Here is a 14,669-nt window from a genome sequence, read left to right as displayed (position 1 = left end):
ATATTGTAGAGATGATTTTCTTTTTCGGAAGCATATCCTCTTCGGACTTACATCGATGCTCAGGGACTGCCAAAATTATTTGATTCCTAAGCTCCGGAGGTGTAAGTTCAGGGAGGATTTGCTTCCTTTTTTTCTTCTTCCACCTATTTAAGAGTGCAGATGAAGGAGCAGAAATGTCAGAAACCGCGTTTTGCAGTTATATATTCGTATTTGCAACAATAATTTATTCACTTAATTTTTCCAATTAAATTAAATAATGTTCTCCGTCTAATTCATGCACTGCCCACCATCTCTCAAGATTTCTGTACCCAACAGCAAGATTACAGGGAATTTCCGATCTCTTCCTCTTCACCTTTGTTATTCCCGATTAAGCAGTCTTGAATCAAGGTAGGCCTAGGGGCGGATGCCCCCACTTATTTAAAAAAAAATGTATGATTACGTTCCAATTTTCAATAAACAGTCCTAATTAAACTACAATTAAAAAAATTAGTAGGCAACTAAACTAGTCTACCGTTTTGGGATCCCAAATACCCTACCTGATGACAATTTAATTAACAATTAATTTAATTGTGCCTCTCCGTTTTTCTAACTATGGCAATGCAATTCCAGTCCTCAACTTTTCCACTATGGCAAAGCAGTTCTAACTAGGTCGTTAATCCACATAAAACTCATCCCACTATGGCAAAGCAATTCCAGTCCTCAACCTTTCCAAATTTTTCCTCCCCTTTCATTAAACCAAAACTCAATTGAATTTGGAGTGTTATAGACAGTTGGAGTTCAAGTAATCAATTATCAAAATTCAACACAAGAATTTTACTCCACAATGTATTTTATACGACTTTACTTCATTAATTTGTTTTTGGCATTTCAATTTAGAATTTAGCTTTCTAATTTAGAGATCAATGTATGAATGATAATATGATTATTTTTATAGAAAAAGATATTTAATAGTATTGGTAATGATTATTATGCAACGTTTTCAAACCATGAAAACGATTAAGGAATATTGTAATATGTTGTATGAAAAACTTTACGGATTAATATATTAGTGTTTTGTTCAATAAATTCTTGAGATTTTTAACTGTGACTTTGTTGTTTGAGGATACCCCCGCTTATACAAATCTCTGGCTTCGTCCCTGTCTTGAATGGTTGATTGTTCAAGTCCCATGCGAAAACAATAAACCTGCACTCTATCTGTTTGATGTATTGCGTTAGAGGTAGGGAAGGGCAAATACCCATCGGTTATGAGTAACTGCGGTTACTAGCCCATTTAAATTTCACGGTTAGGGTTATGGGTATAACCGTTTATCTGTGAAATTTAAATGAATGGTTATGGGTATTGACTGCGGTTATAAACGGATAACCGTTTACCCTTTTATCCGTTTATTTCATATATGTAAAATTAACACAAATCATGTTCTCTATCGAACAGAACTAAAATCAATGCTATTGACTAGTGCATGGTTTATGTAGCTAATATAATATAGTTTTCCTTAACTGTCACATCCCGCCCCGAGCTCGACTCCACCGTAGCACGATATTGTCTGTTTTGGGCCTCTACCACACCCTCATGGTTTTGTTTCTGGGAACTCACACGAGAACCTCCTAGTAGGTCACCCATCCTAGGATTGCTCTCGAGCGTTACTCGCTTAACTTCGGAGTTCCGATGGAACCCGAAGCCAGTGAGCTCCCAAAAGGCCTCGTGCCCCTGGCGATATGGGATGTCACATTAACCACTCAGTAAACTATTATTTCAATTATTGGAATGGTATAAGGACTTCAAAAATTAAAATGCGGAAATATATGATGAATGTCTCTATAACGGTGTTTAATTATCCGAAAAAGAAAATTATGACAAATTTTTGTTTTTTAATTTTCAAGTTGTTTAAAAAACATGCAAACGGATGAAAAAAGGGTAAATGGTAAAAAAAGAAGGGATAAATGGGTTAAAGAATGATAAATGGGTAAACGGGTACTAAACGGTTACAGTTATATGGATATGCGGTTATGGGTATGGTTAACCGTTTATAAACGGTTATGGGTATGGATATAATCGTTTAGACAATTACCCAACGGATAAACGGTTATACGGGTATAAGCATAAATGGTTATGGCTAAATAACTGCGATTATCCGCCCGCCATAACCGTTGGCCATCCCTAGTTGCATGTGGTTGAAATGATGAACAGTTATCATTTTCATAGACATCAGTTCCTTGGTCGTGAACAAACTACAATGCATTAACCGAAAGCAAGAGATTTGACACTGTTTGAATGGAATTGGTCACGAGGACAACAATAAAAAGTAGAGAGCATGGGGATTGAAAGAGTATTGTTTCGACATTGCCTTCCACTTCTGCGTTATGCATTGATGTCCTTACTAAGATTAGCAAAGAGATTTCTTCGGAACAGTTAATTCCTCGGATTAATAAGGTTTGTTAACCTCGTCGCTATCAAGCTTTGAGTTTCAACAATTACATTTTTGAACAAGCAATTCCATATCCTTGCGAGTGATGCTTAAAGCAGCATTTTAATGGAAATGTTCACTTGGTGTGGCAAAAAAAACAATAAATATGATACGATTACCCTTATTTTTGTTCAAACATACAACGACATAAGAATAGGTCCATGAACATCAAATTGGTACGACATAAGAAGCTACGTACGCATTAATTTAGAAAAGTGATTTTCGCATGATTGGTTGCATCTAAGGTCAAAAAATACAGAAGTGCAGAGAAGAAAAAGATTTGCGGGAATCACTTCTCTTTATTTACAACACACACTTCAACAAAGCCATTACAAGTAGACACTGCTTCCCTATCAAATATAAAATCACACTCTTGAATACTTTATTTTGTTGGAACATCTATTACACTCCCTTGAAGGAAACCTGAGATTGAAATGCAAACTCTGTACTCTCTCAAAGACTAGGCTAGACTTCCAAGGATATGGCGAGGGAGAGACTTGCGGTCGTTGATGCTTAAAGGACAGATTTATAAGAGCGGGGCAGATTTGTAAGAGCACGCTGTTTGTATGAGAGTGAGTGCGAGGAGAATACCAGCAGCAACAAAAGAAATACCGGCCCAAAGCGTGTTAAAATATTTTTGTTTCAAAATTACCATCCATCCGTGCCAGGGATTTTTGCGGTAATCTTTCAGCTCTTTACAAAGAGGGGCATAATAATGGTTGTGAAGCATCATCCCGGTGCCAAGGTCATGAAGCCAAGTAGATATCTTCTCGGTATCACCTTGCCAATTTTCAATGATTTCCTTCTCAACAAGCAATTGCACATCCTTTGGGGTTTTCGCGAGAAGCCCCATAAGGAAAACATAATTAGCTAGGAAATCCTCCTCTCCGTGATGACATTGTTCAAAAGCAAGGAAATTTCTGAGTGTCAGCTCCGTGGTATCGTTCACTGTTAACTTTGGAATTTCGAGGATCCCACGCGAGAATTTGATGTCAAATAAACTGCTACCGTTTCTTACCTCAAACTTGACTCCAACCTGGTGTAGCTTTGTCACGTTGGGTGTGGCTGTGATGTTGTATTTGTCTGTGGATTTCTTTTTTGGTTCCAACGGTCGGTATAGAATTCTTATCAGATCAACAAAATGCTTTACTTCTTCTCCAGAAGAAAGTAGTTTGGAAAAATTCTCTTTTTTTCCCTTGCCATCAATTTCTTTTTTGAAAAAATGGTAGGAAATTTTAAGTAATGAAGGCAGCTGAGGTGAAGAAGAAAAAGCTGTGTCGAAAAGATCCCGAAGAATGAAGAATGGCAGCTGATTTTCAAGCAACCGCAAGTCTGGACGCACATCCCAAAACATCCCGGGGTTTTTCAATATGTAATCATCTTCACCTTGACCGTAATCATCTTCAAGTTCCTTTGTTATGCAATAGTACCTCAATAAGAGCTCAATGACGAAGGCGGCATCCGCTAAAACAACTTCGACAAATTTATCACTTTCTTTTTTTGTTTTTTGGAATATTTTTTTTTTTTCAGACACAATGGATTCTGCATAAAAACCTCGCAAGTTTTCCACTTGGTTCGTTATCATATTTATACAATGACGGTAGCTTACCCCCGGTCGACTTAGAAAATGTCGCAGGTACCTTGTTTTGTGCTCTTCCATGGCTTTTAAGTGTTCATTGCCATGGTGAAGTGGGCCTATAGAGACTACTTGAGGTGTATACGCTTCCTCATTTCCCCGCCGTAGTCGCTTAGGAACTCTATAGATACACCGCAGATGGGACAGGGTTTTCGACTCCTTGTGAAATGGAATTTTAACGCCTGGGATCGTTATCTGCATCCATTCAAATATTTCATTAGGCACACATTCAACTAAGATACTCTCACACTCTCATTATTGATTTCTATCATTTGATTATCTTCAATTTATTCAATCCGACAATCGGAAATTAAGAGGGTGTGTGAGAAGCAAAAATGAGTGTGTGGATAGCACGTCCATTTTTTAAAGTGTCAATAACAATATTTCTTATCGAAAATGGGAAGAAATGAAGTGAATTCGCATCTGCTTTGTATACATGAAAACAAGCAAGTTTATACGGTTAATTTAGCTCTTGTAGATATGTAAGAAATCTCAATACTTTATTACTTGCTCTCCTCTGGTGTACGAAAAATAAAATTTTCTTTTAACAATACCATTTCTTCTTCATTATGTTTTTGCTTAAACATGTTTAATTGGCCAATTAATGTCATAACTCACATAGCTACCCACCCTTACTTTCCTTAACTATAAACATAAGTGGTTGATGCTAATTCTCCAATTAATAGTGAGTCTGACAGAATGTGGATTTGGAAATGGTCTCGATATTGTGCTAGCCAGAGTTACCTCACCTACTGTGCCTGATTAATTTAGCCCTCTAGCTATACATTTAAACCCTTCCCCTAATGCAACTGGAATTGAATTGCTTTCCAACTCCTATACACCAAACTCTATGCGTATTTTACTAATTACAATTAGCTTAGGATGTAATTTTACTTTGATAATGGAATCATAAGTTCAACACTATTCTAAATTTGTAAAACGTTATGAAACCCGCTTTAGACACCTATTTTGTTTTTGTTTTTTTTATTGTGAATAGAATTGTAAATAAATTTTCGGCTAAATAGCCAAAATGGTCCTTGAGATATGCATAACAGATCACTTTGGTTTCTGAGATTGGGTTGGTTTGGTATTGCTCTGCTTTGAAAAAAAACTGTTTCTGCTGTGTTATGAAAATAAGCTCATTTTTGCTGCTTCACGTTTTCAGTTTTTTTTTTCACCCAAAACTGTGAAAATAAGTTGTTTTTAAGTGTTTACCAAACACTTTTTTAAGCTCAGCTTTTTTTGATATCCACTTTTTATAAAAGCACCTCAGTACCAAACCATTACTGAAAATCAATAGAAATGGTCCCTGAGATTGTCCACCATCCATCATTTTGGTCATTCCGTTAAAACCTCTTTGGACAATTTTCAAGGCTTCGTAACACAATCGTTTCTTAACCAAATTTGACCCATAATATATCAAAATGAAGATAGGAAAGTTTAGAACAAGATTATACCTATTTAGAAGCCCAATGGTTTTGGAAATGGGCGGAAAGTAGCCTCAAAGTTGACTGATTTGCAGAAAAACTGGAAAACTCTTCGGAAACTGGGTAAACTTTAAACGTTCATAACTTCTTCAATACTCAACGAAATCGATTGATTCAAAAACTAAAATCATACTTCTCGATGCAACGAAGATAATGGTATCTTTCTAGATGGCTAATTCTGTTGGAGAGTTGACCTTTGTACGTAATTAGCTTAGTTACCTGTTTGGGTCCTTGTAATCAGGATGTAATTAGGATAGATATTATTTGATGTTTCTTTCCTTGTAAATCAATATTGTACAATATATATTTCCCTCCTTGGTGAGAAGAATAATAGTAGAAAATTAAACCCGAAAATAAGCCCTAATTAGCAAATTCACTGTAGTTTGGCTAGAAAACGGCTCGAAAATGGCTAACCATTTTCTAGTTAGCCACTTTCGAGCCATTTTCCAGCCAAACCACGAAAATTTAGCAATCGAGAAAGGTACCATTCTCTTTGTATCGTCGAGAAGTATGATTTTCATTTTTGAGTCACTCGATTTCGTTGAGTTTTGAAGAAGTTATGAACGTTTAAACTTTACCTAGTTTTCGGCAAGTTTTCCAGTTTTTTCGTGGACTAGTCAAATTGAGACTATTTCCGGCCATCTCTGGCAACCAGTGGGCTTCCAAATAGGTATAATCTTGTTTTGTGGTTAAAATATGATTGAGTTATGAAGCTTTGAAAATTGCCCAAAGAGTTTTTAACGGAATGACCAAAATGATGGATGGTGGACAATCTCATGGACCATTTCTATTGATTTTCAATCTTAGGGATCAAAGTCATGTGTTATGCATGTCTTAGGGACCATTTTGGCTATTTAGCCTAAATTTTCACATGCACGTGTGTGTATATATATATATATTTCTTTCCACATGTTTTATACCATTTAAACACCCGAAGCATCCACATGTTCTATGGTATATACAAAGATTTCTCTTTCTCATGACGCTTACTAGGGCCTTAACCTCGTACGGTTTAAAGTGCTCTTAAACCCAACTACATTTACCGTCTGGGAGATGAGAATCACTTACCATAGAACATGCAAGTTTAACACCATTCATATATTACGCCGAAGTGGTTGATTAAAAACAATATTAGTGCATGGTAGTACTTAATAGACACTTAAAAAACCAAAACATATAGATATTAAGAAGAAAGCTGCAACATTCCCTTAACCGGTAAGTACGAAACTAAAAGCTTCAAAACAATGTGCAAACATAGCACTGGAGAAGAAACAAGCAAGATGAAAGGAAAAAAAAGGATTATAAATTGAAGAATGAGTTGTTATTGGTACTAACAATAAGTCATCTAACATGGTTTGAAGTGAAATTTATTCTTTTGAAAATAAGTGCATCATAATTTTTTAAAATGTCAATAATAACAGTACTTTCAATTAAAAAAGAAGAAGAAAGAAATGAAGTGAATTCGCACTTGCTTTGTATACAAGAAAACAAGCAAGTTTGTACGGTCAATTTGCCTCTTTGTAGATGACTAAGAAAACTCAATATTTATTGCTCCTCTGGTAATTGAAAATTAAATTTTCTTTTAAAAATAGCGCAATGATAGGCTGGCTATATATATAAGCATTTCTTCTTCAATATGTTTTTGCAGAACGTGTTTAATGGGCCACATTAAATTATTGTCATGATTCATAGAGCTAACTGCCCTTGTCTTTCCTTAACTATAAACATAAGTGGTTGATACTAATTCTCCAATTAATGTAGTGACAAGCTAACATAACGTGGATTTGGGAAAAGTCTCGATATTCGATATTGTGCTAGCCCGATTTATCTCACTTACTATGCTCGATTAATTTAGTTTTCTCCTACCTGATAATGTTAATGAGAGAAAAGTTTAAACAACTCAAACTATAAATGAAGAAAAAAAAAATTTCACTTATTGCGGAATAATAATTGCTGCAAGATGGGCTAAGAGCTAATTTGAGATTGTTGTGATTTTTTAGAAATTACTTCTTCTGTACTTTAAGAATAAACATCTATGAATAAAACATGTAAGTATTTGGTAAACTATAATGTTAAAAATGCTTTTAGCAAAAAAAGATACGAGAGTAGTATTGTCAATATAAAAATTTCATTAACTGAAATTGTTCACTTGTTCCTATAAAGAAAAATATTTATTTAAACATGAGTAGAACTGCTTGTACTTTTTGTTATTTTACACCCATGATAGGAGATGAGAATCACTTACATGAGATTCCGCACTGGCTCGAAGTACAAATTCAGCCTCACTGGCTCCAACTACAAATTCAGCCGCACTGGTACTACTGGCTATTACAATGTCACCCGCACTGGTACTACTGGCTAGTTCAATGTCAGCCGCACTGGCACTAGCTTTTGTTTTTCCCAAATTCCTTGGCTCGTCCATGAGGTCCGAAGCCTGCAACAAACAACCACACCATAAATTTAACACCATTCATATATTACGCCAAAGTGGTTGATTAAAAACCATATTAGTGCATGGTTGTAATTAATAGACACTTATAAAATCAAAACATATGTATATACACGGCCAAACTATTCAATAATAGATATTAAGAAGAAAGCTGAAGCATTCCCTTAACTGGTAAGTATGAAACTAAAAGCTTCAAAACAATGAATATATGCAAACATAGCACTGGAGAAGAAACAAGCAAGATGAAAGGAAAAAAAAAGATTATAAATTGAAAAATGAGTTGTTATTGGTACTAACAATAAGGCATCTATACCAATAAGTCATCTAACACGGTTTGAAATGAAATTTATTATTTTGAAAATGAGTGCGTGATAATTTTTAAAGTGTCAATAATAACAATACTTCCAATAAAAAATGCAAGGAAAAAAAGAAGTGAATTCGCACTTGCTTTGTATACAAGAAAACAAGCAAGTTTGTACGGTCAATTTGCCTCTTTGTAGATGACTAAGAAAACTCAATTCATATTGCTCCTCTGGTAATTGAAAATTAAATTTTCTTTTAACAATAGCGCAATGATAGGTTGGCTATATATAAGCATTTCTTCTTCAATATGTTTTTGCAGAACGTGTTTAATGGGCCATATTAAATTAATGTCATGATTCGTATAGCTAACTGCCCTTCCCACGGGCACTACGTGATACTTTACTGTCAAATCGAATGATACTTTTCATGAAATTAATGTGATGATTCATATAGTTACCTACCCTTAATGTGAATCGAATAGTACCCACCCTTATCTTTCCTTGAATGATAGCTTGGTTGATGCCTTGCAAGACTCTTTACTTGTTTTTGCCACATTAACGCAGGAGACTTTTCTTTCTCGCATGTAAAGTTTCACGTAGTACTATTAGTAACTTGTTTTTGCAGAACGCGTCTAATGGGCCACATTATATTAATGTCGTGATTCATATAGCTACCTACCTTTATCTTTTCTTGACTATTAACAAAAGTGGTTGATACTAATTCTCAAATTAATGTAGTGAGTTTGATAGAACGTGGATTTAGAAGAGTCTCGATATTATACTAGCCAGATTTATCTTCCTTACTATAATCGATTAATTTAGTATTCTCATAACTAATAATGTTAATTAGAGAAATGTTTAAAACACTTAGATTAATTATACAAGAAAAAAAAATCTCACTTATGGTGAAATAATACTTGCACGGAGATGAGGTTACTGGCCTCTAAGGATGAGAGCGATGAGAGCAAATCCAGTAAATAGGATTTGCCCTAGACAATGTTTGTGGTGCAATGAACGAGCAACCTCACTTTAGGCATTTCCTATCATCCACCTCTATTATTCATATCTTTTATATTTTCCTTTCTATTTCAGCATGCAAATAATGAAATGGTTTTGTTATCCATACTTTTTTTTTACATCTACACACTCTTCTCAATTTTTTTTATCATCGAATCAAATGAATTGAAAAAAAAATTAAAGAACATAAATTAACAAAATATGTGTAGAAGATAAAAATGGTTGTAGATAGTACCACACATTATGAAATTATCTATTATTGCCAATTTTCCAATAATTTAACGTTGTACTGTTAGATTAATTTAAACAAACTATAACAGTCAACCAGTTCTCAAGTTGAGAATTGGATTCCATTCAGATTCAAATTGTGGAAATTCTAGGGATTCTCACATCTTAACCGTTCATCATATATTATGCGATCAAAAATCATTTTGAATTTTTTTATTTAAAATTAAACATAAATAATACCTAACAAAAATTGACCGTACGATATACGATGAACTGTTAAGACGTGATCATAGAAGATCCGGAGAGGATCCTCACCCCTCAAGTTGTGCACAAGTTGATGGAATGTGACAATATTTTCCGTGAAGCTTTTTGTGTAGATGGAAGATCACACGTGTTGGAAGGTTTATGGTTTGGGGTTTTAGCATTCTATAAACATGAATCCTTCTTAGCCTTTGGCTGCCGACAACCATCAATAGCAGAATAACATCAACAAAGTTGTCATCTAGCGCGTGAAGATAGACGAACTTTCAAATAAAGCACATATATAATTGGAGGCCGTGAGGCCAACAATTATGGAACAGATGCATACTACACCGATTGCAAGTTGATGGATATTTAATTTGTTAGTTAAGGCTTAAATACGAAAGTTGAAATGTTTCAAGAGGGTGAAAGAATGCTTCAATGTGCATAGAACTTTGCTTCGATTCTCGTCAAATATGAATTGAAACCATATTATTGCTAGTCAATTGTGAGACTAAACTCACTTTTCGAATACGTAAATGTAAATACTATCGTTTGTTTAAAAAAATAATTGTGCATAGAACTTTTTGTAGACTTTATTTGCCCAAATTTTTAGTGCGCAATATGCATGTTTGGGATAAAAATATACTCTTAGGCCTGTCCAAGGCCCAACACACTAATATTTGTCTAAAAACTTAGTAGGTATTCAATTTGTGCAGCAAATAAACCGTGCATGGCCCAAAATTCAAAAATACTTTATGACATGGTGATTGTGAGCAGCAAAAATCCTCTTTCACAAGGAAGTAGTCTTCAGTCAAGTTTTACAGAAAAAAAGTACTTTTTCAGTCCCAATTTCCTAGTTTTGATAGGATAAAATATCGCCATCTATTCGTCATTGAAACGTGTACATGTATGCGCACACAGTGGTAATTTTTGGATACAACGCATAGAAAGGTAATTTCGTTCACAATGAGAATTCAACAAGATTTGAAATTTATTGATACAGCTTCAAACAACACCACCAACACCAAACCTTTCAAGTGTTCTTATACGGACAATGTGCCGACATCAAGCTTGTTGGAGTTTGAGACATCCTTATCCCATATTGGTCAACAGTATTTTTTCACTAGCCTTTGTATAGGCTTATTCCTTTTTCTTAGTAATTAGAACTTGGATCATTTGGAAATGGATTGAAGGTTTGGGCCTTATGGTTGTGTGGATTAGGCTTGATGATTATACTATAATATTAATATTAATTAATATTAATTAATCAAGACAAGGGCCTTCGGCCTTGGGGCACTTTGGGGTCAAGGAATTAAAATTAATCTGATCAATTAGTTTTAATTTCGAATTAAGTTTTTAATTAAATTAATTAAAAACGTTTTGATTAATAGACACAACTCTTTGGAAAGAGTTGTATAGCTTCAGATACATCCAAAAGGTATTTGAAGAGGTATGAAAGAGCCTATATAACTGGAGTCCTCAGTTACATCAAAAATCATCTTTTCTTCCTCCTTATCTTCCGTACAAACTTTCCAGAGAGTAAACACACAAAACAATTCGCTAGAGTTCTATAATCCAGTGCGGGTTGTAGAATTAGGTAGTTGTATCCTGGTCGAGCAGACGTTGTAGAACCACAAGCGCACGAGTGGGACGAAAATACTGTTCGAAGGACATAGCGTTTGCGCTAGCCTCTACCTTCAATTCATTCAAGTTAGTATCATATTAATTTTTTGTAATTATTGTGTTATTGCATTTTATATTGCAAGTATTTGTGAATAATAAAGTATAAGTATTTTGATTTTGTATTTCTGTTATTTTATTGTTTCTAAATTGTTCTCCAAGGCTCATGAACATAAACTCAAACTTAGAACAACCCGAATACGAATTGCATAACAACTCATACGAATTTAGCTCAAAACTCCCATTTTCCTTGGGAAATTCGATCACTCACTGCCAATTTCCTCCAGTGTAATTCATACTTACATGTGCATACAAAGTTAACTTCTTTCACAATGGTAATCCAACAAAAAATGGAAACTTAGGGATGCCAGCTTCAAACAACTTTTACTAAATTCACCTGCCTCCTACCCACCACAAATTCTCAGGAAAGTTCATTTCTCTGACTGAAATTCAAAACCCAAATCATAATACCTCTCAAAATTCACTTAAAATTCATCACCCAAAACTTAATCAGCAAATTACAATGAATACTTCCAAGAGAAAAAACGAAATTAACAAAATTAATCTGAGAAATGTAATCCACCTGAAGTCCCAGAGAGCTCCAGAAGCGAAAGCAGAATAAGAAAAGCTCAGAGCAATTTGGAACTGAAAATTGCTGAGGAGAAGAAGAGACTGATCCGTAATTTGGCCGAAACGACGAGATTTACCGTCGTTTTCGCGACGCGACTTAAAATCTTCCGCCACGGCCGGTGACTGTTTGGATCGCTAGATCCTCCAATCAGAAAAAGAAACCCGCGGGGAAAATAAAATGAGGTTACGCGTCGGGCGCAATAAAGGAAAGTGGTGGGCGTTGGATCATGTGCGGTGGGAGAATTGTGGCCGTTGAATGGGACATTAGCCGCCCGGGTAGGTGTTGAATTTTTAATTGGTCCTCTACTTAAAGAGTGACTTTTTTGACATTACGGGACGCTATACGCGGGATGTTACAAGGCACACTCGCATCACACGGCAGAGTAGCTCTGATACCATTCTATTACATCCCAATCTCAACTTTGCCGTAGCGCTATATTGTCTGCTTTGGGCCCCGGCCACGCCCTCATAGTTTTGTTTCTGGGAACTCACACGAGAACTTTCTAGTAGGTTACGCATCCTGGGATTGCTCTCGCCCAAACTCACTTAACTTCGGAGTTCCGATGGAATCCGAAACCAGCAAGTTCCCAAAAGGCCTTGTGCTATATGGAGGTGAGCATGTACATATAAGACACATCACCCCCTTTTCGTTGGTCGATGTGAGATGTTACACTTTTACTTTAGATTAATCCATAATATATAATTTTCCTGCCGATTTCTTCTTTTGTCAAATGCCTTTTATTTATCATGGATGCTACATGCCAAAAGAAATATGGCTTTTTTACCCTTCATTCTTATTCATATTCTTTCATGGCGTACAGATTTTTTTTCATTATGTAAAGATATTTTCACAAGTATGGCATACCATGGAGAACGCAGTGTTACATTTGTACTCTTTTTTTTTGTCAAATGTTTACATTTGTACTTGACCAAGTAATTCCAATCAAACTCAAATAATATAGTACGGCATTCAATAATTTTGACAACGTACTAGATAAAAAATTTTGCGCAAGAAGACACTTCAATTTATTACTAGAAAATACCAACATAGTACACTTAAAATTATTACATAAAATAACAACATAGCACACTTAAATTTAACACAGCACATTAATACACCAACATCATCAACGTTCACCTTCTCGGCACCATACATGTTCAACCAAATCCTTACGAAGTGTGTCATAACCTTGAGGAACTTGAATTCTATTTAAACGTTTCATATACTCACTCAATGTGACCGTATCATGTCGGGTCACATATGTGGTTGCAGTGAGATATTCAACATTTCTTGTCATAACTCTCGTATGTGTTGGTTGGTCATCATCCACATCTTCATCTGAATCTTCTTCAATTTCGATGTACTCATCATTCACAATCACGTTGTGCAAAATTATTCATGTCATCATGATTGAATGTAGGATCCCGATCGCTCTCTTCGTATCCTTCCTGTAAGACTCTTGCCTCTGCGAAAATAATTTCTTCTTTGCACTATCGGAATGAGAAAATTTTTTTTACAAAGGTAGGCCAACTAGGATAAATATCATCAGTTAGGTAGTAACCTAGCTCACACATATTACCATTAACCTTGTACCTCAATTCTGGTGTCCATCCATTGACAACATCATCAAACAGAGGAGAAGACTAAAGAACGTTGATATCGTTGTTTGATCCAGGAGCGCCGAAGAATGCATGCCAAATCCATGTGTCGTAAGACGCCACAACCTCGAGCACGATAGTTAGCGTGTTATGACGGCTCTTGAATTGGCTAACCCAAGTAGTAAGACAGTTCTTCCACTTCTAATGCATACAATCGAGGCTTCTTATCATGCTAGGGAAGCCTCTTTTCTCTGCCTTGCGTAGAAGCCTCTTCAAGTTTTCACCATTTGGCTTGCGAAGGTATGTGGCTCCATATATGACTTCAATTGCCTTACAGAAGCGCTTTAGGTTCTCAGTAGCAGTAATCTCCACAAGTCGACAATATTCGTCAGTTGAGTCTGCAGAACACTCATTAGCTAGCATCTGAAACGCAGATGTAAGCTTCTGATGAGGTAATATACTTTGTTGGCCTACGACATCTATCTTCCTTGCAAAGTAGTGGTCATGATTGATAACTGCATTCAAGATGCTTTCAAAAAGCTCTCCCCTCATCTGAAACCGCCTCCGAAAATTATGTGCAGGATATCTCGGACTGTGAAATCCCATTCTTGGATTTCAACTATTATAATCTACGTATTTGTATTACTGAGGTTTTATATTTGTTTTCGAGAATTTATATTAATTTATTTGAAATTAGGTTTATTTAAACAAGTTACGAAGAGTAAAGTTTGAAAAATTATTATTTACTCGTTGATCTTTCGAGGTCACAAGTAACATTTCTGAATAGATCTTAAAGCCACGAGCACATATGCAAAAGCCATTTGTGAGTCCGGATTATAGCGGTATAATTACGGATATTTGAAGTTGTTCTACTAAACTATAGTTTTTAAATTAGTTAAACCCCCACTATGTGGGAATTTGGGCCGAGGAGAT

At 35.5% G+C, this 14,669-nt stretch overlaps 2 protein-coding genes across 3 annotated transcripts; both read right to left on the bottom strand.

The window, feature by feature from the left end:
• Window positions 1–2,744: 2,744 nt before the first annotated feature.
• On the bottom strand, window positions 2,745–8,594 carry LOC103957501 (UPF0481 protein At3g47200). Of its 2 annotated transcripts, none has more exons than XM_048581935.1 (3): window positions 8,482–8,594; window positions 7,834–8,022; window positions 2,745–4,296 (listed from the first exon to the last, which is right to left on the bottom strand). In XM_048581935.1, exons 2-3 carry the CDS (start codon window positions 8,008–8,010, stop codon window positions 2,992–2,994), a joined length of 1,482 nt encoding a protein of 493 aa, XP_048437892.1. In that variant the 5' UTR covers window positions 8,011–8,022; window positions 8,482–8,594; the 3' UTR covers window positions 2,745–2,991. The 2 variants fall into 2 exon arrangements, with proteins under 2 accessions (XP_048437892.1, XP_048437894.1); XM_048581937.1 differs by having other exon boundaries at window positions 8,486–8,594.
• A 5,343-nt stretch (window positions 8,595–13,937) lies between these two features.
• On the bottom strand, window positions 13,938–14,342 carry LOC125480169. The gene has a single exon (XM_048590662.1). The coding sequence runs from the start codon at window positions 14,340–14,342 to the stop codon at window positions 13,938–13,940; it is 405 nt and encodes a 134-aa protein (XP_048446619.1).
• Between the last annotated feature and the right edge of the window lie 327 nt (window positions 14,343–14,669).

Source organism: the organism of the source record quoted next, unplaced genomic scaffold (genome assembly GCF_019419815.1).
Source record: "Pyrus x bretschneideri cultivar Hongxiangsu unplaced genomic scaffold, Pyrus_bretschneideri_v1 Contig1, whole genome shotgun sequence".
NCBI classification, from domain to species: Eukaryota; Viridiplantae; Streptophyta; class Magnoliopsida; order Rosales; family Rosaceae; genus Pyrus; species Pyrus x bretschneideri.
Note: the sequence above shows the minus strand (reverse complement) of the source record. Positions and strands in the feature narration are given on the sequence as shown.